General features: G+C 33.2%; 1 protein-coding gene and 1 pseudogene across 4 annotated transcripts in view; one reads left to right on the top strand and one right to left on the bottom strand.

The window, feature by feature from the left end:
* LOC143249383 (uncharacterized) overlaps positions 1-7340 on the top strand; it is a 72052-nt pseudogene extending 64712 nt beyond the window's left edge. Inside the window, exon 5 of the transcript XR_013027751.1 lies at positions 1946-7340. The product of XR_013027751.1 is annotated as an uncharacterized LOC143249383 (transcript). The remainder of the gene's footprint in view (positions 1-1945) is intronic.
* A 2338-nt stretch (positions 7341-9678) lies between these two features.
* The window catches only part of LOC143249382 (AN1-type zinc finger protein 2B-like), a 53477-nt gene continuing 41362 nt past the window's right edge, over positions 9679-21793 (bottom strand). For 2 of the 3 annotated variants that reach the window (XM_076499144.1, XM_076499142.1), the window contains 2 exons: positions 18579-18663; positions 9679-15342 (listed from right to left, as the gene is read on the bottom strand). In XM_076499144.1, the coding sequence (XP_076355259.1) occupies positions 15304-15342; positions 18579-18663 (124 nt within the window). In that variant the 3' untranslated portion in view covers positions 9679-15303. The remainder of the gene's footprint in view (positions 15343-18578; positions 18664-21793) is intronic. The other variant, XR_013027750.1, reaches the window with a different exon arrangement.

The raw sequence follows: 21793 nt of genomic DNA, 5'->3' as shown, positions 1-21793 counted from the left end.
GAGATTTATAAGATGTAGTGTCTGATAACTTTTACTGAAGAAACTGATGGCGTACATTGCATAATATGTACTAAAGAAACTTGTACTAAAGATTAAAGAAACACCTCAGAAGTTAGACAATTTAACACGATTCCATATTTTGTTCAAACATTATCTTGACTTGGAGATTCAAACACCTTTTGACCGTGCTCTCATGAACTTTGACACAGTGAATTTTCTTCAGTGTGGTTTATTGTTTAAGGGAGTTAATAAGTTACATTTGGTGTTAGGTCTGACGTATAACTTTGAATGACAGTTACTTGAGTAAAATATTTGGCGCCATAAAAGAGGTTTTACTATACTTTGTTTTACATACTTCTATCCTCATCTTGTTGTTTTGTAGTGTTTTGAGATGACTTTTTTAAAATTAAAAATGAACTGATAAATCTTAACGTAAGATGACTCGCCAGTGCAAGTTTAAATAACTTATTGTATTTTCATGTATGTACAGTACTGTGCAAAAATGTTAAGACAGAATCAAAATTAGATTTCAGGCTACTTTCAAGGAACAATGGAAGGTTAATCACAGGTGAAACATCAACATTTATTAATCAGGAACTCGGTGGATGTGCTTGAGTTCAGTAAACAGTTAATATTTTGTGTGCCCCTCTTTGTTTTAATAACTGCACACAATCTTTTTGACATTATTGCAATATATTTAATTAAAGTGCCCTTTGGAACTTTACTCCAAGTGTCTCTAATACTCTCCCATGACGTTACTTTGGAAGACACTTTTGATTTATCAAGTTTTCGATTTCTCAAATCCCAGATCTACTCAATTGGGACTCTGTGGGGGTCATTGCATCATTTGAATGCCTTCAGCAGCTTCTTTCTAAGCTAATTATTTTTTGTATAGGTTGGATGAGTATATGGGGTCACCATATTCGTGGAAGTAGAATCATTTACCAATAATACCCAAGTACCACCAGTACGTGCGCTAATCCATTATTTCATCTATTTTGCAAATATCTCCTGTTGTCTCAGCAGAAAAACAACCCAAGCCATTACACTGCCTAATGCTTCATCGTAGGTGCTATATGTTAAAATAAATATCTTTCATCTCTTTTTTTTTTTTTCCGCCAGACTTGCAACCTGTGCTTTGAATCAAATATTTTAAAGTTGGACTTATCTGTCCATAACACCTTTTTCCAATTACAAAAAGCGGGCTGTTGGTAATTTTGTTCTTATGCTACGACCCAAAAATGTAGATAATTGTCAGTGTATCAGAACAAAATTTAATACGCAACGTTGCATACTGTAAAAACAGTAAAATATCAATATCAGTAAAAATCAATATTTATTTGTGAGGGAGTGGTATTAAAATTGATTTCTTCTAACAAATACTGGTACCATATGCTAGCTCCATAACAGTTAATACATTGCATAAGGCATCATAGCAGCTATTTCAGATCCTCCGGTTGATCAGTATATTCATTTAAGCGGAACCCTTATGGCATGCCTTTCGTACAGGAATTCTAAAGAATGATAAGAACCCTCATCCTGTCTCATGTAGTTGTCAACATGGATTAGTGAAGCATTACCATAGTGTTAAATGTAAATAATTCCATAATGGCATGAAAAAAATTAGCAATGGAAGGATAAAATATTCTCTTAACATTTTTATACAGAACTGTAGAATGAAATTGTCAAAATTATTTATCGTTATTCTGCTCGAGAATAACGCATTCAGGCCTTGGATTATGTATAATGCGCAGTTGATCTCTAGAGAATGGTTTATAGTTTTAGATTATTTTCTCTGAATTATTCCATTTTGACAAGAACTTCAGCTCTTAGCAAATGATTTTTTTATTTGTTGAAATATAAAGTTTTTGCTTGAATTATCGTAAAGCGTTACTAGTGGTTAATTTTAAATGTTAAAAACTAGATATTTAAACTTTTTATTCAGATCGTGGTTCTTCAGCAGAACGGGAGCTGACAAGTACAACTACAAGTGACGACGATCTGTTAGTTTACAATGCTTATTTACCACCCTCGGACACAGAAGCATCATTTGGGCACGTCCCTCGCCGAAAGAACAGGTTTAAAACCACTGACAGTAGGTATAGTAGTCAGAGAAGTGGTATTCTCTACAATGAGAGCAGTAGCTCAGAGCTATCCAGCCCCAACGAGACATGTTACAGTTTTATACGACGTGCCTTTAAGAAGTTAACAGTACCCTCTTCACCTTACTCTGGACATAGCACTTCAAAGTCGTACTTCTACAGCTCTTGTCGACGTCCTTGGTTCTCTGAAAGCACAGAGTCGAGCAATCCTCCCACTCCCCCCGCTCAGCAACCTCAGGAGGAGTTAAACAGAAATGAAAGTCAGGATTCTGAAGAGCCTGTCGATATGTGTATAGAGCTACGTCACTTAGAGGAAGATGACTTCACTGATATCTCACGTGAAGATAGGCAGGAAGAACACGTGAAGAAGAAGGAAGAGAAAGTCTGGTCTTTGACTGATCTACTAAGCATCATACCGAGTTTCTTTCGCAGCAGGAGAACTTCAGATAAAGATACCATGAGCGAGATACAGAAAAGAATCTCTACGGTCAGTGACCCACGTGAGTACCTCGTGAAGTCTGTGACAAAGAATGGCCTGGTGCGATCGAGATCCACCATGTCCTGCGTTGCGCGGTTTGATAGCTTGAAAAGTTTAGTAGACAATACTTTGTATAGTAAAGTAAAGCTTCCATGTGTAACAGAGTCAACAGCACCTGACGAGATTGTTTCTACTAAATTCACAGTTTCCGATATTGCTAATGGTAACATCATTCTGTCTGATAAAGAAAAAAATAAAATGAAAAGTCAGGAAAACAAAAATACTGCAAAAAATATTGTTCCTCCTAAACTTCCCTCAGATTTCATTCCCACTAATGTGGAGAACTCTTCTTCCCTAACACTACCGGACAACGCTAATATTCTCCACAATATAGTGAATGACATTTATACTGGCGAAGAAATGCGGAGAAAAAATATTAAAAACCATGTACCTCTTGCGAAAACAAGTCCACAAGCTGTTCAAAACAAAAATGATAATAAAAATTATCGGAACACTAGAACAAGTACTGAAAACAATCATGAAGCATTAAATTCGGATGCAAGAATTTTTGAGGTTGAACAAGATAAAGTAGAAAGCCGGTTATCTTCCTATTATTCTATGCCTGAACTGCATAGAATAGGAACTGAGGAAAATTTATGGTTACATGAAAATGAACTAAACGTTACTGACCATTCCTTTAGTGCTAATCGACCCGACAAAGACAATTACGATGATGTCATGGATTATTGGGGATATGGAGGCCAGGCAATCAGATGGCAAGAAAAAGATGACAACTTCTCTTCAGGAAATTTAACCGCTAGGTTACCAGCTCATCGATCTAACGATATTTGCGTCTCCATGCTAACGAAAGGACAGGTGAGACGTAGTGTAAGTATAGACACAGCTAAAAAATTGACTCCAACTCTTCAGTCTGGTGTATCGTCAACTTCATTGTCCCAAGGATTACCTGTTGGCTGCTTGCGAACTAAATGTATCCCTCAAAGTCCAAGCCGTAGAGAGAGCTTGAAGAGCGACACCAGCGTTGACAGTGAAGAGTCTGTAGTGTCAGTTATAGCTCGGAAGAACAATGGGGTGCAGAGTGAATCAAGTGTTGACAGCGAGGAGTCCATTATCTCAGTTATCCAACGGAGTTCTAGCGAAATTGAAGCCCTGATGATGCGAAAAGAACATTCTCGAACTGGCAGTCGCTCTGCTCAAGCTTCACCTTTAACCCTACTTAATAGTTCTGGAAACACCTCGGACTCTTCGCCACCACTTTCTGCTTCAGGATTACATTATTCTAGGCCTAATGGAGACCAAAGGTCTTCTCAAACCAGTATTAATGCAGGTGCCTTGGAGAGAGACAGCTATTCCTCGCCTATACCGGAAACCACAACACATGAAAGTCGCACATCAAACCAAAAAAACATCTACGTTCGAGAATGTGAAGCTGTCGAAAAATCACCCAATTTTTCTCCGCCTAAATTAATCGCAGATAAAACATCCACAGATCATAACTTACACTCTAAGCAAGTATTTACCTTTGATGAAAAAGAAACAATTCCATCATTCTACAACGGAAAAAAGGAGTCTCATATAAATACACTTAATAATACCGTTGACCAATATTTTATTAAGAATTTGGATGTTAGTGTTTCTTGCCAAACAAGAGGATCTTTGCCATGTCAGAAGAAGAACGAATCTGATCCTAAACCAGAATGCTGGTCACATTCACTATTACAGCAAACAAGAAATACAGAAAGTCTTGGTCTTGTAACAAACCCCTCTGAGCAGCCATTGAAATCATTTTCGGGTGGTACAGTTCAAGAGAAGCAGAAGACACCAACAAATGAAGAGGAGGTAAAGGGTGAAAACGTAGAAGTTTCTGGTGATCTTCAAAGTTTAAAAAATAACATCAAAGTACAGTGCCCGCATCAGATTAGATTGCTTGAAAACTGTAACATTAATTGGAAATATTCTTTCTCTCCTTTATCGAGTAATGCTGCTGGATTTATCAATCCTACAGGTAGTTCCGACATTGCTTCATATGTAGTTCAGAATGATACCTGCAACCCTATAAACATGGTGAAAGGTTTCAAGAATGAATCTTATGGAAACGACAAGTTCGTAGATGTTTTACCTAGACTGCTAAACATAGACGAGTTTCGTGAAACTACTATTAATACTACAATAAAATCATTAAATAGTGCTGGTCAAAAACGTAACGAACCTTTAGAAGACTTAAGTCGCTTGAACGAATACGATAGTCAAATTTTAGGAAAATTATTAAAATACCAATGAAATCGAGTGAAATTCCAAAAGACTTTTCTGAAGATAACATTGTGCAAATTTCTCCATTTGCTGATGATGCAATTAACTGTATAAATAATACCAGTGATTATATCAGTTTTCAAGAAGGAAGAAAAAACGTATTAGTAAGTAACAATAAGAGAATTTCTTCCGTTGTTTTGAAGTCCGAAAATCACAGCGAGTGTGCAACAGATGCAGAAAGAAACGTACTTCCATACAACTTGCTTAACTTTAACGAAGTGAATGCATGTTCGCTCGAAACAGGTGCTTCTAATCCGATATGTGGTACAAAATCGTTGTCTACGGTAGCTCAACATAAAGACATGTCAGAGGAAAGACTTGCAGCTGAAAAACTGAGATCAGAGGATATCATAGTTAAAAAGATAAAAATTGAGGAGAAAAACAGCCATAAAACTGAAAGTGTCACAGTTGAAAAACAGACCACAACTAAAAACATTACGATAAAAAATAAGCCACTAAAGCCTGTCATCATTAAGTTTCCAAGAGAGAAAACCAAAGGTCCAAATACATCAAAGACTATCACAGTTACGGATCTGAATATAGAGGACTTTGAAGAAGTAGGTCAAACAGTAATAGAAACCGATACAAATGAAGACAAGAGAACAGGAACTGATGCAGATGGAGATCGTAGATTGGAAGAAGCTGTTACAGTAGTAGATCGAAATACTGATACTGGTGGAAGCAGTAACATATTGGAGGTTATTGCAGTTGCAGATAAAAGGGTAATAGCCGATACTAGTAGAGACAGTGATATATTAGAGGCTGTTACAGTTGAAAACAAACAAACTGTTGGAGACCTTAAGGCACAGGAGAAAGCCACAATTGTAGACCATAGAATAAATGAAGATACTACTGAAAACTGTGCAGTATTGGAGACTATTACAGGTGAAGTCCAGATGATAAAGGTTATTGAAAGTGGTTGTGGTAAGATGACAAGATCTGTCTTAACCGGGGAAAAAAAATTAGAAGAACTTATCCCAACAGATGAACAAGAAATGAAAAAGTCATTTACATTGAAAAGTCCAAACATGAGATTGGAAAATAAACTGGGTTATAACCAAAAAGAAACATTAGTTCAAGAAATAAACGACACGGTGGATTTAACAAATAAAATGACATCGGTTCTTGAGAAATCTAACCATTCTGTTGATTTTTTACACGATAATGACCAGAAGCACGTCAGTGTGGAAATAACTGATATCCCCAAAATACTACACACTGATCAGACTGTTTTGGAAGTTAAAAAACAGAAAGAAACTCTTACTACCAAACAAACCACAACTGGTTCTGTAATTCAAAACAAATCTATGTCAATGTCGAGTTCTCAAGAGAGCTTGCAGGACCATGACGATGCTGGTGTCATGACATGCCATCGGTATTATCACGTGTTTCGCCAGGGTGAACTCGATTCTCTCATTGAAAGATACGTTGAAAACCTGCATATTATATCATCTTATTATGATCATGCCAACTGGTGCATTATAGCAGAAAAAGTTCAGGTGTGGACAATTTAGGTTACAATGAAACGTGCATGTCAAACTGTAACTAAAGAAAAGGAAATAATTGACTGAAAATCATATTTCACTTTGTTCTCATAATGTAAATAATTCAACTTTCTTCTAAAAAAAAAGATATGTACAAATTAAAATGTTAAAATAACACATACTAAGATACTTGTGGAAAAATGTTTACAAATTGAACCCTGTCGTTTCTTGGGTTGGAGAGGACAAACTTTTTTTTTCGTCTCAGTATCTTCTCCAGGCTTCCAACGTCATAAGTTTTTTAATGAATTAAAATTTCATCATTGTATATAACACAACAAGAGCTTTCTGGTGCTCATGCCAACTTCTTTTTCAACAACATTTTGAGCTCAATCCTATAAAATTTTGTGATTTAACAATTCATTATCTTATACATTTTCAGCCCATCACGTCTAGCGCCATCTGTTTACAACAATAGGTATCACTTCGATATAATTTATTGCACAGAAAATTGCTAGTATGAACTGTTAACAAAACGTATATCTAAAATGGTTAAAATTAGAAACATTATCTAATACGGAAAATATTTATTCTACTTTTCTCTACTGTATTTAGAAAACAAAAGCACTACTTTTTTTTTAATCCTCTTAAAATGTGTATCAAAGCAATTAATTAATAGGTTGCGCTAGTACTGGTGGGCATTGGTCGCTATAACTGCTTCTCGTCAAGTGTTTCTTCTGACTGATTGTCACAGTTCTAATATCATGTTTTACTCAACTATACCCGGTGGTAATTTCTTACTTCTGGCTCTCTGTGATATATTAGTGCTGCTTTAAATTTCCCTAATTTAATTCAATAATATGTAGTTGAAGTTTGTAAGTTAAATCGCATGTAAATTATAACAACGAATTTTCTACATAAAGTTGAATTAAAATCTTTTACTGAAAACATGATGAATTTGTCATATGATTGAAACTATTAAACTTGATCCAATAATAACAAACAGAATTACAAACCAATAGCAAAATCGTACAAAAGCCAAGATAATATTCTTCCAATGTCAGTTAATTTGAGAATCGGTTTACCAATAGGTAAGAACAAGCAGCTTAATCGGCCAACACTGCCGATGAAAATCACAAGCTACAGGTAAGAACAAACATTTTGTCCAGCCAACCCCAAAGGTAAATACAAACTTTATTTAGAATTGTAAACATCTTGATCAGCCAACACTGCTAAAGATAAGCAAAAGCTATTTATTAGTAGGTTAAAAATAAAAAATAAAAAAATTGACCAGTCAACAGACGAGAGATAAACACATGCTATTTATCTTCAGGTAGATACAAAACGTTTAACTTGCCAAAGTTGAAACACAAGATGTTAACAACCCACATACTATGTTTAAATGTATGCATTTTAAAAATGGTTTGCCAAAAAAGGTGCATGAATGGATATCTTCTAAACTTTCATTCATATTTCAAGCTTATTGTTTTTTAAACCCTACTTCTTGTTTCAAATATTATCATAATGCTATATAAAATATAATAATTAAGAAAAGTTTTTTAGATATCAAAGTATGAATCCCATATACAGAAAAATTTCAAAAATTAGTAGCACACTTGAATACTATGGTTCCTGTTAAACATTTTATGTCCCTTGAAAGTCACCGAGCTTATGTTGGTGAACATGCTTATCAGAAGTTTGTAGTTTTAAAATACCAGGTGACATGCAGATTATAGTGGTATGTCATTCAAAATACATCAAACTTCCAGTTCTAGCAGCAAGACCATTGAAACATATAAAAATCTGCTCTAATTCTATTGGTAGGACATTTACAACATGTGCAACTCTCTTCTAGTATCATACCAAAATATTTAAAACATGAAAAACACCTCTAGTTCTACTGGCAAAACATTTAAGGCATTTATAATGTTAAATATATCTCTAGTTACAGTAACAAGACATTTAAAACGTTCTAGTTCTACTGGTAGGAGATTTAAAAAAAATATATGTCTAATGATACTGGTAACACATTTCAAGCATCAACACCACTTCTAGTTCTATAGATAACACATTTGAAAGTTCTACCAACTAAACATTTAAACACAAAATATGTCACTAGTTCTACTGGCAAAACTTTTACAACATTAAATATGCCTTTAGCTTTACTAGTAACCCATTTAGAACATTAAATACTTCTCTAGAACTAATGCTGAGACATTTAAAATGTCAAATCCACCTCCAGTTCTACTAGCAAAACACTTAAAACAATAAATATACTGCTATTTCTATTGGTAAGACATTTAAAGCATCAAATACATCTCTAGCACTAATGCTAAGACAGCTCTAGTTACAGTAATAAGGCATTTAAGACATCAAATACTCCTCAATTACACCTCTAGTTCTACTTGTAACACATTTATGACATTAAATATGCCTCTAGTTCTACTGGTAACGTTTAAAACATCAAACACAATGCTAGTGGTCAAACATTTAAAGAACATGAAATACACTTTGAGACAGACTTTAACAGCAGAACCTTTAAAACAAAGGAAAAATTTGTAGTCATCCTTATTTAAGTGTATCAAATATGCTTTTAGCTCATGTGACAGGAAATAATTTTAAAATATACCATATACACTACATTTTAGGTGGCAGAACAATTTGAAAATATTAAGTATAGTGACTATGTAAATATCAGTTACTTCAAAGTGCTGACTGTTTATCAGAAGGTGTTTAAAACCATCAAATATCACTTGCTCTTGGTATTCGACTATTTTTTCTGTTGTCCATGCAGCTGACTTCATAAAAGACATTGAACTATTTTTACAAAAAGATTTATTTTTATCTTGTAGAAATATAAGTTAAAATAAAAACTTTGCATATAACTAATGTGCATAGCTAAGTATTTCAGATCAAGATTCTGATTGGTCAGCAGGCTTAAGACTGAAGTTGATATTGAAGGGAATGTGTATGTTTGAATATGCTTGATGTAGAAGAGAGTGAGATATCCTGCTAGATCCAATCTTCACAGAGTTTGTGTTCTCAAGAAGCAGAAAGTATTAATAGCATCCACTGAACAGGAAAATCATGTTTATTATATTGCCAATTAACTCTTACATGCTAAAGAGGAATCAACATACCAGAAAAGAAATTCAGGCTATAATGACTTAGAAAGGCTCCAAATTGTTTTAACAAAATGTACTCAACCTCTGTTTTCTTCAACTGTTAAAAACTAATTTAAATATTCTAAAGAAAAGAAGACAAAAAAGTAAGCGAAAAAGAAACTCTGGAGTACATTTTTATTACCTCCTTGTGCAAAATACATTATATTTGAATATGATACTATTTTATCAGTCATTGGCAGTTGTGACACAAAACTACTGATTTGTCATAAATTAAAAGATTGTCTGTGTTAAGTCAAATTTGATGAAACATTTTCTACCTGAACTCAATTTTTTTTTAACTGTAAACACCAACTCTATCTAAGCATTAATTTTAATTATGTCAAAGTTACAATTTTCTTTATAATTGTAACTGTTTAGTTAAATTATAATTCAAAAAGTATTCATTAAAACATGTTTTTGAGTCAGAAAATTATTTTGCTTACTATACACTACTAAAAGTAGTTTTCTTAAATTTGCTTTCTACAAAGCTAAAACTTAATATACCCTCCAGGCCCAGCTATTAAAATATGTCTTACTTTAACTATTACAAAATGTATATTACACATGACCAATATTTTTGGAAACTACTTAGCTCTTAAATATATTCCATACAACAGTAGTATTAGTAGTAAAATATGTATAATAACTAGAAGTCAAAAATGTAATACAAACTGATAAAGTTCAAATCATGTGTACTTTACATGAGAAACAGAATAAGTAAAAATATTACTTAGTTGGGTATGTATATTCCTATATGAAATAATTACTTACCAGCCAATCGTTTTTCAAAATCATCATTAGGTGAAAAACACCACAGATCTTAATTTCAGTGTTTTTGCAGTAAAGAAACAGAAAATTCTCACAATTTTGTATATAAATCCCTAATTAAATATCTATTGTAATTAACAATCAGAATTAAATGTTTCTTGTCAGAAACTGTAAGGTATGTAAAACTTATTTCATTAAACTTTTGGAAGATAGTAATGTATATGAACCAAGTAAAACAAATTTATTAGAGGACAGAAGTTATAATTTTCTTTTACTGAAAACATATTTCTGATACGTACTTCCCTTCTCTCATTGCTTGAAAAAGGCAAGTGATAAGGACTCACATACTCCAATGGAAGAATGCGAGATAAAGAACATTGAGAAGTCTGGAGGAACTGCTAGAGATGAGACAGTACAATAAGTGATCATGAAACCCTATTTTGAAAAGTAAACCATACCTATTTTTCAATCAAAGGGATGGGGAGCTATCCCATTTTGCTTTACTTATGCTATACATGAGTGGTACTATTCAGGATAGGTCTATTTATGAAGCATATATTATGAGGCTATTGGTCCTCCAGTGATCTTATGAAACACCATTTCAAAGGTAAGCGTGTGACACCATGGAAAGCCATGCAAATCAAATATGATGTAGAATGTGGATTTGTGTAAAATGAATATCTGGTCAGGAACCACTCACCATGAGCAGGATTCTAATAGACAAAATTCGAAGTAAAATCCTCCGAGAGAAAAGTAAACATCAATAGACTTGCCTTGTGTCATAGTTACACTAAAGTGTAAAGAATAACCACAGGTATTAAGTACACAATACCTCAAGGATGCAGAAATAATAGGAGATGAGCATGTGCCTGACTGAAGAATCTTCTCCAAAGGTTAACCAAGACCAGAAGCAAAGTGATGTGGCAGATTTGATGGGAGGTAACATGGAACAACATATATTGAGAAGGGGACAAGGATGAATAAAGTAAAAGAAGAAATATCCCAAGAGGAAGAGGGATCTTAGAGAATAAATAGATGGGAATCCCTATGGGCAATACAGCAACAAAGGGCATGCATCAAGCATAGAAGTCTATCCAGATCAGGATGAGGGTAGAGATGAGAAATAGAAAGAAGGGAATTGGGTGAAAAGGAAGAGTTGCCCTAATAAGCCACTGAAGTCTTGGGAAAGAAAGAAGGATCCAGATAAAGAAGATATGTTGGGTGGTACAGTGTAAAAGTGACATCCATAGCAAATATATCTGAGTGATGCCATAAGCAGGCCAAGAGGAGAAGGGAATATGCTTTAAGGGGTAGGTAAAACAAAGAACATGAGGCAACGGGCTCAAATGGATATAAAGTAAGGAAATGGAGTACAACAGTAATGTATCAATCCAGACAGATGCTGAAGTAGTTGATGTATCCCAAAAGAATAAGGACAGGGTAAAGAAAGACCCTGCAGTAGAAAGAAAAATGAAAAGTATGTGATAGAACTGCCCAATACCCAGATATTGAGGAGACCAAAGACCCCATCTCAGGAACACATGAAAGAAACTTGGAGACATCAACTATTGGATGAGAAGCCAGAACCTCCTAAGCCAGAGCCCAGGTGTTAAAAAAACATTCTATTTCTTCTGATACATAGCTATGGGTGAATGGAATGAGGCAAATATAATACCATCTGATATGAGAAAGCCAGGCATGAAAGTGGAGGACGAAGTGCAGGATGCAGATCTAGTGACTGTGGTTGAAAAAGAAGGTTGGGGAATAAGGGGAGAGGGATTGGAGAGAACAACTGTAATTGGAGTGAGCAAGAAAATCAAAGTTGTGCAGGCCAGTAAGGAGTAATCAGATGGACTCTGCTTAGAGCAGTACAGATGAGGAAGATTACTTAATGAATTAATTAGATAAAAGGATAAACATAAAGCAACTTGTATGACTAATCATGATTGAAGGCATTTAGAGCCAAAGCTTAAGAACAGCGAACAAAAACAAAGGTAAATGGTGACTGAGGGAGGTGGCAAATGCATAAATAAGAGGAGTTCCCCACTGATTGCAAAGCCACCAAAAACAAGGAGATGAAAGGATCACCCTGTCTGGTAAACCAGGTCTGGTTGAAAAAGACCATCTACTAACTTGGATCTTCTGTTTTGGGCCTACAAGTGTCACATGATGTGCTATATACCAAGTGAGAAAACAGTTCTCGATCAGGTGTCCCCTTGGTGATTGATATGAGCCACCACTATTGAATTATCAGAGTGTATCATGACCAGCACAGAGAGCCCTCGAGTAGCTTTGCAGGAAATTAAAAAAACAAACAAACAGTATCTTGACTACTGACCCCTGGAGACAGGAAGAAAAACATTCAAAGCCCAATGAACAGCAATTAGTTTGAAGACAATGATAGAAAGAGAACTTTCCTCCACAGACCAATGAGCTAAAGCCATTCAGTGCTTTATCCATGCATCCCAGTCCTGAAGGGTTGCATATGTGAACAGATTTAAATCTGACCATAGAGGATGAAGCAGGATGCCTGCCAAGTATGAGCTTTGTCCAAATGCCAACACAGAATGTCCATAATGTAGGATGAAATGTTGATGGGAGAATCCAAAGAATAGTAAGCAAGTTTCCACTGGCTGTGGTGGGCCCACTGAGGGGACCACATGAGCCAAAATGAGGGGTATGAGAGGAGTCACTGAAGAACACATCTTCAAAAACAATAGAATCTTGTGAGAGGAAAGTGAAGGAACAGACAGAGCATTTCAAATGGCCCTTTCAAAAACACAAAGCTGGAGAGGATAAGGTTGGGCCAACTAAGATGTGTGTTAAAGAAAAGACCTAAATGAATGAGGTACTGGGTAGGATGGAGGAAAAACTTCAATTTGATCAACCTCCAGAGCAGGTTCAAGAAAGAGCTGACAAGTTGACTCCCATTTAGAAAGAGCAAGAATAAGCCAGTCATCCATGCAGAAATCAAAGTGCAACCCCATCACAGGAAGACGTGTAACAAAGTTTCATACCACCCAATGAAAGGCAGGAAAAATTAAAGTTTGGAAGGCAGAATCGTGAAAAGGGAAGGACTGGGGTCATAAAAAATAGGAACAATTGACAAAACATCACACATGAAAAATAACATCCAATAAAACCAAAGAGGGCTGAACAGAATCCCAAGGCAGGGTGTGGGTAAGGCACAGAAATCTCTAAAGGAAAACAAAAGATTGAAATCCTTGTCAGTATGGCCAGAACTGAAAGGCTCAGGAGGAAGAGAGGCAACAGGAAGAAACAAAGGTCAACTCATATAACAATCTCCTATGAATCAATGCCAGTAAATTCCCTAACAGGTTACTAGCACCTGTGGCCTGAAGTATATCATCACAAGAATGAGATGGATTCAAAGTGGTAACATAAACTCTGGAATTCATGCTTGAAACTGAACTAACAAGTGAAAGATTTGGTGATAAAATGTGTAAATAAACGTTTTCAAATGAAAGTGAAAATTTCTTGGAAAGAAATGAAATAAACTAAAAGTCAATTTATTTACCTACACAGTAGTAGAGCTGGAATAAAATAAACATGTCTGAAGTTAAGCACTACCATATGAGAAGTAATAGTCTGGTAGTGGTGCACAGAGGGAGTCACATGCATCAAGCGATGGTGTTGCTCTCCTTTTGATGGAGATGAGATCTGTTGATTTGCATGAAAGACATGTTGGGATCTTTGATTTCAATGGGTGGGGGTGCAGAAGGCTTGTGTCATGAATTATAATAAAAGTGTGCATATAGATGGCAGCTCAAAAAGTGAAAAATTCATCTTGTGAAAGGAGGGAAGTACCATATTGGAATTCCCCATAGATCCTATGTGGCTCATGATTTACTTGTACATACTATAACAAAGAGACAAATTTGGCATGACCGAAAAATCCATCATTTCCACTAATATTAGACTTCAGTTATAATGGAAGTTTTCACCTCCATCTACTGAATGGTTAAGCAATTTGATATTCAAAGTAATATTAAAATTAAAAAGATGTCAGTACAGTCTTTAAAATAAAAGTTAAATTTGAAAATTACATGGTGAAATATCTATTGTGAAGATGCTATATTATAACTGATTAAGTCTTAATGTACTTCAAAACATAACTGTTTGAAACTAAGAATAGATTACTCCCAAATCACTGACCACATTGTCTGTTTCAAGACATGCATGACAGATAAAATTAATAACTAAATTTTACAATTTAACTGAAGACCAAACACATTATCTTTCTATAAATATACATTTTTTACAACCTGAGGTATTAAAAACATCATGCTGTTATGAGCTATTATAATGTCTTTGAGCAATTATACAGGTTTTTTCTGGGGGGAAAGTTTTAAAAGGTTTGTTCAGAGGCCTGTAATTACTTCTAAGTCAATCTTTATAATTTCAATTTATATACAATTTTTTATACTTATAAGCAATAACCATTTTTTTTTATATAACTTCTAACAGGAGTTAAATCACTTATGATATGATCTGTGAAAAAAATTACAAACTCTTTACTACACAATCTTTGGAAGAAATCAAACATTTTACAATATGCCTTTAAAATAAGTAAATCTGTTCACTGTATGACACATGAAAGATGGTGAACTCCATAGGTTAAAGTTCAAAACAGATCTGAAAGTATCACACTCTAAACTTTTAAATTATGATTTATATAAAATAATTTTGAACAGCAAATACCGTTTCTCTATGAAAAAATTGGGCAAAGCTTCACAAATCTTGAATTTAATATAATATAAAAATCATTAGAATATTTTTGATTACTTAGTGAATGACCATGATAAAGAAAATATGATTAAGAAAAATAAATATAAAAAATAAATAAATATATAAATAAACTAATAAATTTGTATAATAATAATATTAATAATATTAAAAGGTCAAGTTTTATGCTTGTCTTTTCCTATCCAGCATAAAATACTTGAGGCTTCAGAATGCTATGTAATATTACACAAGTAGCTGCTGCTCCTTTGGTGCTGAAAACAATGACACCAAAAGTTATTGTGTTGTCAATAACAATGTTCTACCTTATTTTGTTCTTTTTGCAAAGTAATTACATAATATACAACAAATTAAATGTATGTTTGTAATATAATAAAACTTCTCAGTACATGACATCTCAAACATGGCAAACTCATAAGATTCAATATAGCAGAAAACCTGAAATCATTAATGTGTCAACTTATTCCTCAGACATTATTTGAAAAATTCAATTACTCCTTATAGTTAAGGACTGCAACCTATATTTAATGCATTTTTTAAAACTAATGTCCCACATTAATCTTTTAAACCATGAAATTATAAATGCTGATCACATCTTTAACATATCATTGTAAAAAGACAAGTAAACTTTGCATACAAAGATATACCCAAGTAATGTACTAAATAGAACAAAGATTATTGTATATTCCATGGTAAATGTAAGACAAATTTTCAATATGTGATAAAAGAAACAAAACACAATAAAGAAGAAGAATAAACTCTTTCTTTCTGGTAACAATAAAACACTATACAGGAATTATTTTGGCAAAACTAAAGAATAAACATGCTATTCTATAAACATCAACAATCTACAATTTAAAGACAAGGAGGCTAAAGTCAACACCATGGTTCTTTCAACCCATTCTAGTATATTTCCTGACAGATTATGAACTGGTAATGACAACACAGTTAATGAGACAACATTAGAGCTCATACAACTAAGCAGTATATAATTAATATAACTTTACTGATGTATATTTAATTCTACAACACTTTTAATATTAAACTGTTATATTACTTAAAATAATTTCCTGAAAATAAAATTGGGACAGCATAAAAGTAATATAAATTAACCTTTGTTGATGTTTATTTAATTCAACAGCATTTAAAGTGTCACTTTAAAAGGTGAAGGTAATTTCAATGGAATACTAGTAACATGTAGTATGAACAGAATGGATTTCATTTGAACACTTTTGTTGCTAACACAACTAAATAGAACTATCTTAACACCAACAAGTCCTTATCAGTAAAATAAGTATATGGTGTCTTAATGTCATTGACTAAGAAAACTTGTTCATCAGAACTACTTAGCTTGTTGTAAATTAAATGCTCTATGTCTTAAATTCTTTAAAAGAACCACATTATACATCAATTACAAAAATTATTAATATGAATAATGCAGGTGAACTAAAACTATTCAATATCATGCATCTTTGCAATTTAAAAAGAAAACCACTTAAATGATAATCATAGGTAAGGCATTCAGTGTGTTTTAAATAATAATATGAATATTAACTTGATGCAAAAATCGTTTTCTTGTTACTTATCTAAGTTAATATTAAGATCAAAGATCAAAAACACAAAGGCATTACTTAAAAAACAAAGGCAGTGTAAGCACAGACCAAGAACCATCACAATACTTACAATCTATAACTGCAATTAGACATTTTACTGACAACAACTGTCTGCAGAGGGTTGATTATATTCTATTTAAACAATTTTACCAGTCTCATTTTGTCATTACAGTAAATGTTACCACATTAAGCTGATGACCATACATCTTGTTAATAGCCTGCAGTGTATTTTCTATTACAAAAAGACTGTCATAAGGCTATCACAAGCCTAAAGTGCACCACTCCTCTTTCCATAGTCTATTAACCACAAGAGATAACGGTTTTCCAATTCAACTGTTCAATAAAAACGGGATCCATAAAAGCTGTGTCAGGCAATTTGACTGCTATGCTTTCATGTGGAATAGCATAAGAATAATTTCATTTTCTAGTTGCTTCAAATATGCAACTGTTAAATGAAATATATGTCTGAAAGTCTTATATTAATTCACTTGTACCCTTTCAGCCTCCATTCCAAACAAAGGTGTTATTTTTGTATGGTACAAAGTGTCACAAATAATAGTATTATAGTATACAGAGTCCATAATGACCTTTTTATCCACTCTCTGATCCCCTGTTAACCCTATAGCAGTTTCCAGCAATGATCATGATTGAATCACTTTGAAAACGTTTTGAGAAATGCTATATACCACTTTTAGAAATAACTTCTTCCACTGACTCTGAATAGTTGAAAAGATCACTAGACTTATTGCACTTATCAGGTGTATGTAAGCTTTGTTGAATGTTACAATATACTGCCATTTCCTCCCTGCTAGGCATTACTCACACAATTTCCTACAGTTGATCTTCCTCTTCTGAATGTGTCATGGAAGCAGTGTCACTTTTATAGATGGTGACACTTCTTACTTATGTTTCATATTCTTGCATGAAACATGTAGATGGCTTTTGCCATTGACCTTTATGTTTGTGGATTATCTTATGTTAAAAGACTCCAGCTGTAGTGTACTTGGTACTTCAAGTTAATCTGTATTTCTTTGTTTTCCAACACAAATATGCATGTTTTATGTCAGAAAAAGATTCTTACAGATCCTTTCAAAAACAAATCAACTTCCTATGGCATTACATTACTATCAAATTCTAAACAAATCAAAATATAGTTCTTATCGTTCCATTCCACCACAACTTTATATTTGGCTGTGGCTGTCATGTGACTTGATGACTTGCATATTCAGAATCTTTATAATATAATATATTTAGTCCTCTGTATAGTGCATTTAATTTAGTGGTCTTCTGAATTAAATGGTAAACTATGAAAAAATTAATGAAATACATACAAATTCTACATTCCTATGCTTAAAAACTCTTTCTGGTGTATGGTGTCTTCAAAAGAACAAAGTATCTTGAACCCTCTGATAAGTGATTAAATGTATTTTAAGTTCTTAAACCAACTAGAAAACAGGAGCAAACACAAACATTATTTCAGATATCTCCAAAGAACTAACACTAGTGGTAGAAAAACCTGATGACAACTGGCAACTACTTCTAATTTAAATCTCTCAGATAATGATGATGGAAAAAGTTAATATGATGATGTACCATTTTTAATTTATCCTAAATACAATTTCATGTGGTGACCTGATGAAATAATCGAGTGTGGTTTTATAGCAAAGCCACATCAGACTATCTGCTGTGTCTACCAAGGGAAATAGGACTCCTGTTTTAAGCACTGTATATCTGTAAAAAACTTAAAATGATGAAATTTTGTGGATAAAAAAATTCCATGTGTAGTATACAATACCTATTTTAAATAAATATATCACTATTATATAAATGTAAATAAATCACTACTACAGATGAAATATTTCATAATGTACTCTCACCCTTTGACCTTCTTGGTGATTCCTTTCACTTTCTCTTAAAGCTAAGGCCAACTGCCGATCTGCCTCTTCCTGAGATATTGGACTCCTATGAAAGAAAAATTTATATAATCTTAAAATAAGAATAAGAACCTATACTAAATGTATTGTAAAAGACTCTACACACACTAGACATTTGTTACATAATGCACTTGAAAACAAAAAACCTACTTCTGATAAGACCTATTTACACTACTAGTGACAGGGCAAACCTGGAGCAAAAAACACAGGACTAAAGTCTGTTTTCTAGTTATTCTGTTGCATAATAATTGGGTAATTGAGCAGTTACAATACTTTTCTCTTAGCACTTTCCACTAGGAAACAACAAAGATATAAAAAAAAAAGGTCAGGAAAAGTTATTACTTAATGTATAATAAAAGTTTAGGAATTAAACAGCATTGTAGAATACTATTTCAATACACTTGTTGATTAATTAAGGTACAGCAAAATATATCCCAACTTTATGTGTAAACTTTACTGTTTTAAAATGTATAATGTTTGGACAATCAGCTCTTTCCCTCCACACATTAGTAGTTTTGGCAAACTATGTCACTAGGCAACCTCTGATGTGCACCACATTACAAGAAAAGTAAAATTTCACCAAATATTAATTCATGTCACATAAATTGCATAAAGACCTTAAAGTAACACTTTGGGGAATGTGAAAAGTGTTATGTCTGTTTAATTATGTACATTTCAGAATGGTACTTTTGTGTTTCTCAAGTCTACTTCAAACCTAATTTCAAAGTATATTGTTTTAGCTATTGATGTAATTCTCAATGTTAAGTTTTTTAAGCACTCATCTAGATGTTCTGTATATACATTTTGAAAATAACAAAGAAGCTTAAACACCCATTAACACGTTTCATAAAGCATTAACTTGACACAAGTCTGTTCCATCTCCTTTTGATTGGAGGAGGATCGTTTGTTTGTTTGTTTTGAATTTCCCACAAAGCTACTCGAGGGCTATCTGTGCTAGCCGTCCCTAATTTAGCAGTGTAAGGCTAGAGGGAAGGCAGCTAGTCATCACCACCCACTGCCAACTCTTGGGCTACTCTTTTACCAATGAATAATGGGATTGACCGTCACATTATAACGCCCCCATGGCTGAAAGGGCGAGCATGTTTGGCGCAACGGGGATGCAAACCCGCGATCCTCAGATTACGAGTCGCACGCCTTAACACGCTTGGCCATGCCGGGCCAATTGGAGGAGGAATTAATAGAACACATAACATAGCTAACAAGGCCTAACTGAATTTTATGTAAGCATTACATATACTTTGAAATATTAATCTCAAAAGCTATATACACTTTTCATTTAAAGCTTGCCTGAATAAGTTGAAATACACTTATCAACAAATGTGATCACAACATTAAGGGCAAATATTTAAGGTCATAAATCACCAGAATAGTATTAGCGTGTCGTGTATTACACGCTGAAATTGAATGCAATATTTTAAAAAAGCAACTCCTATTAAGTACCTTTATAAGCAGCATTTCTGTAAATGTTACACAAGACTGACTGCATATCATTAATACAGCAAGTATGCATTGTTTCATATTATTAATAGAATGAAATATGATGTTGGGGGGGAAGGGAGTAGAAAGGAATTGGCTTACACTTAAATGTCATTTTACAAAGAAAAAACAAAATTCATGCAATGTGTATTTTCAATGTTTTAAATTTCACATGTAAAACAACAAAAATCTGTCATTTTTTAACAATTACTTTGCTACCATGCAAGCATTGATAATGATATAAAGCATTTTATATCCTACTAATATATGATAAAAAGACGATGTAAAATGCTCCACTAGTAGGTTCAGCAATAAATTAAATGATGTATTATATGTAGAAATGATATATTGTGTTGCATATATAACTTCAGCATCTAACTGTAATACTTGATTATTAGCTTGACTTGAATAATTTTTTATATTACAGAAATCCAAGAATAAAATATTTTGGTCATAGCTTCCTATTCAAAATAAGTGTTTGCTTCTTACGTTATACAGAAAATAATACATAAAATTAAAAAAAACAATGTTATATGCAGCAAATCACAAGATTTACCATTACAAAATTACTTTCAACCTGAAAAACAAAACAAATCATGGGATCATATTTCAACTTGATAAGCACACTACCTTTAATTCTAAAATACTTCATAAAACTTATAGAAATGTTAAACTTCTTCTATCAAATAGCCTACAAACAACGTACATAAAAAATAATAAAGACAAAAATGATTGAGTTTACTCATAGCTAAAGACCATCCTGCTCTAAATAACTTACAAATCTCTTTAGAACTAAAATGATTACACATTTACGTTTAAAAACTGATACTTGATAATACATTTGTATTATATAATCTGTTTTCTTCCCCTTCCATTTACCACTTTTACTTCATATTTAGGTAAATTAGTGACTGATCATACTACAGGATTTGTTAAAAAATATATTTAATACTATCTTCAGATTTTGCTGAAGATAGAATAAGCATATTTTTAAAATGTTCAAAACTTACCAATAGTTTCATAAAAGAAACCAAGCATATTTGGTTATTCCTCTATTTAATTTCATGTATAAATTTTATTTTATAATAATTAACACTTACCATATAATTAACCCTATTCCTGGCCTGTTTATTGCATGTGATTCCCAGCTACATTTAAATTTATTTAATATGTAGCTGATGCTTGTGAACATAGCAATAGGAATTGGTAAAGTTCTACATATGAGATAGAAGAGAACTTCATGTGAGTAGCCCTAAAGAAAGCATCTCAGAAAACTCTAACCTTAATCAATCAATTGTGTATATACTGGGCACATGAATATTAAACATTATCTCAGTTTTTACTTTCCACCACATGCACAAAAAACAAAACAACATTCCAACCAAGCTTTGAATTTACTTAAAAACAGGTGTGAGTCATATAATATCAAATCAATGTGAAAGTGTTGAATATAAAAATTGATGTCCAATACAGCAATACCACACAAATTTTAAGTCAATATAAACCATAATAAATTAACTTGTAGTTAAGAAAAACAGTAACTGTTAAGTAATGAAATTAATTAACTGCTAAATAAAATAAAATATTTAATTTAACAAAACATGAATATTTGCAACTGATTCATCAGGTGGAAAAAAGTTTTGCGACAAATATTAAAAAAA

This window comes from Tachypleus tridentatus, chromosome 4, assembly GCF_004210375.1.
Source record: "Tachypleus tridentatus isolate NWPU-2018 chromosome 4, ASM421037v1, whole genome shotgun sequence".
NCBI lineage: Eukaryota > Metazoa > Arthropoda > Merostomata > Xiphosura > Limulidae > Tachypleus > Tachypleus tridentatus.
Note: the sequence above shows the minus strand (reverse complement) of the source record. Positions and strands in the feature narration are given on the sequence as shown.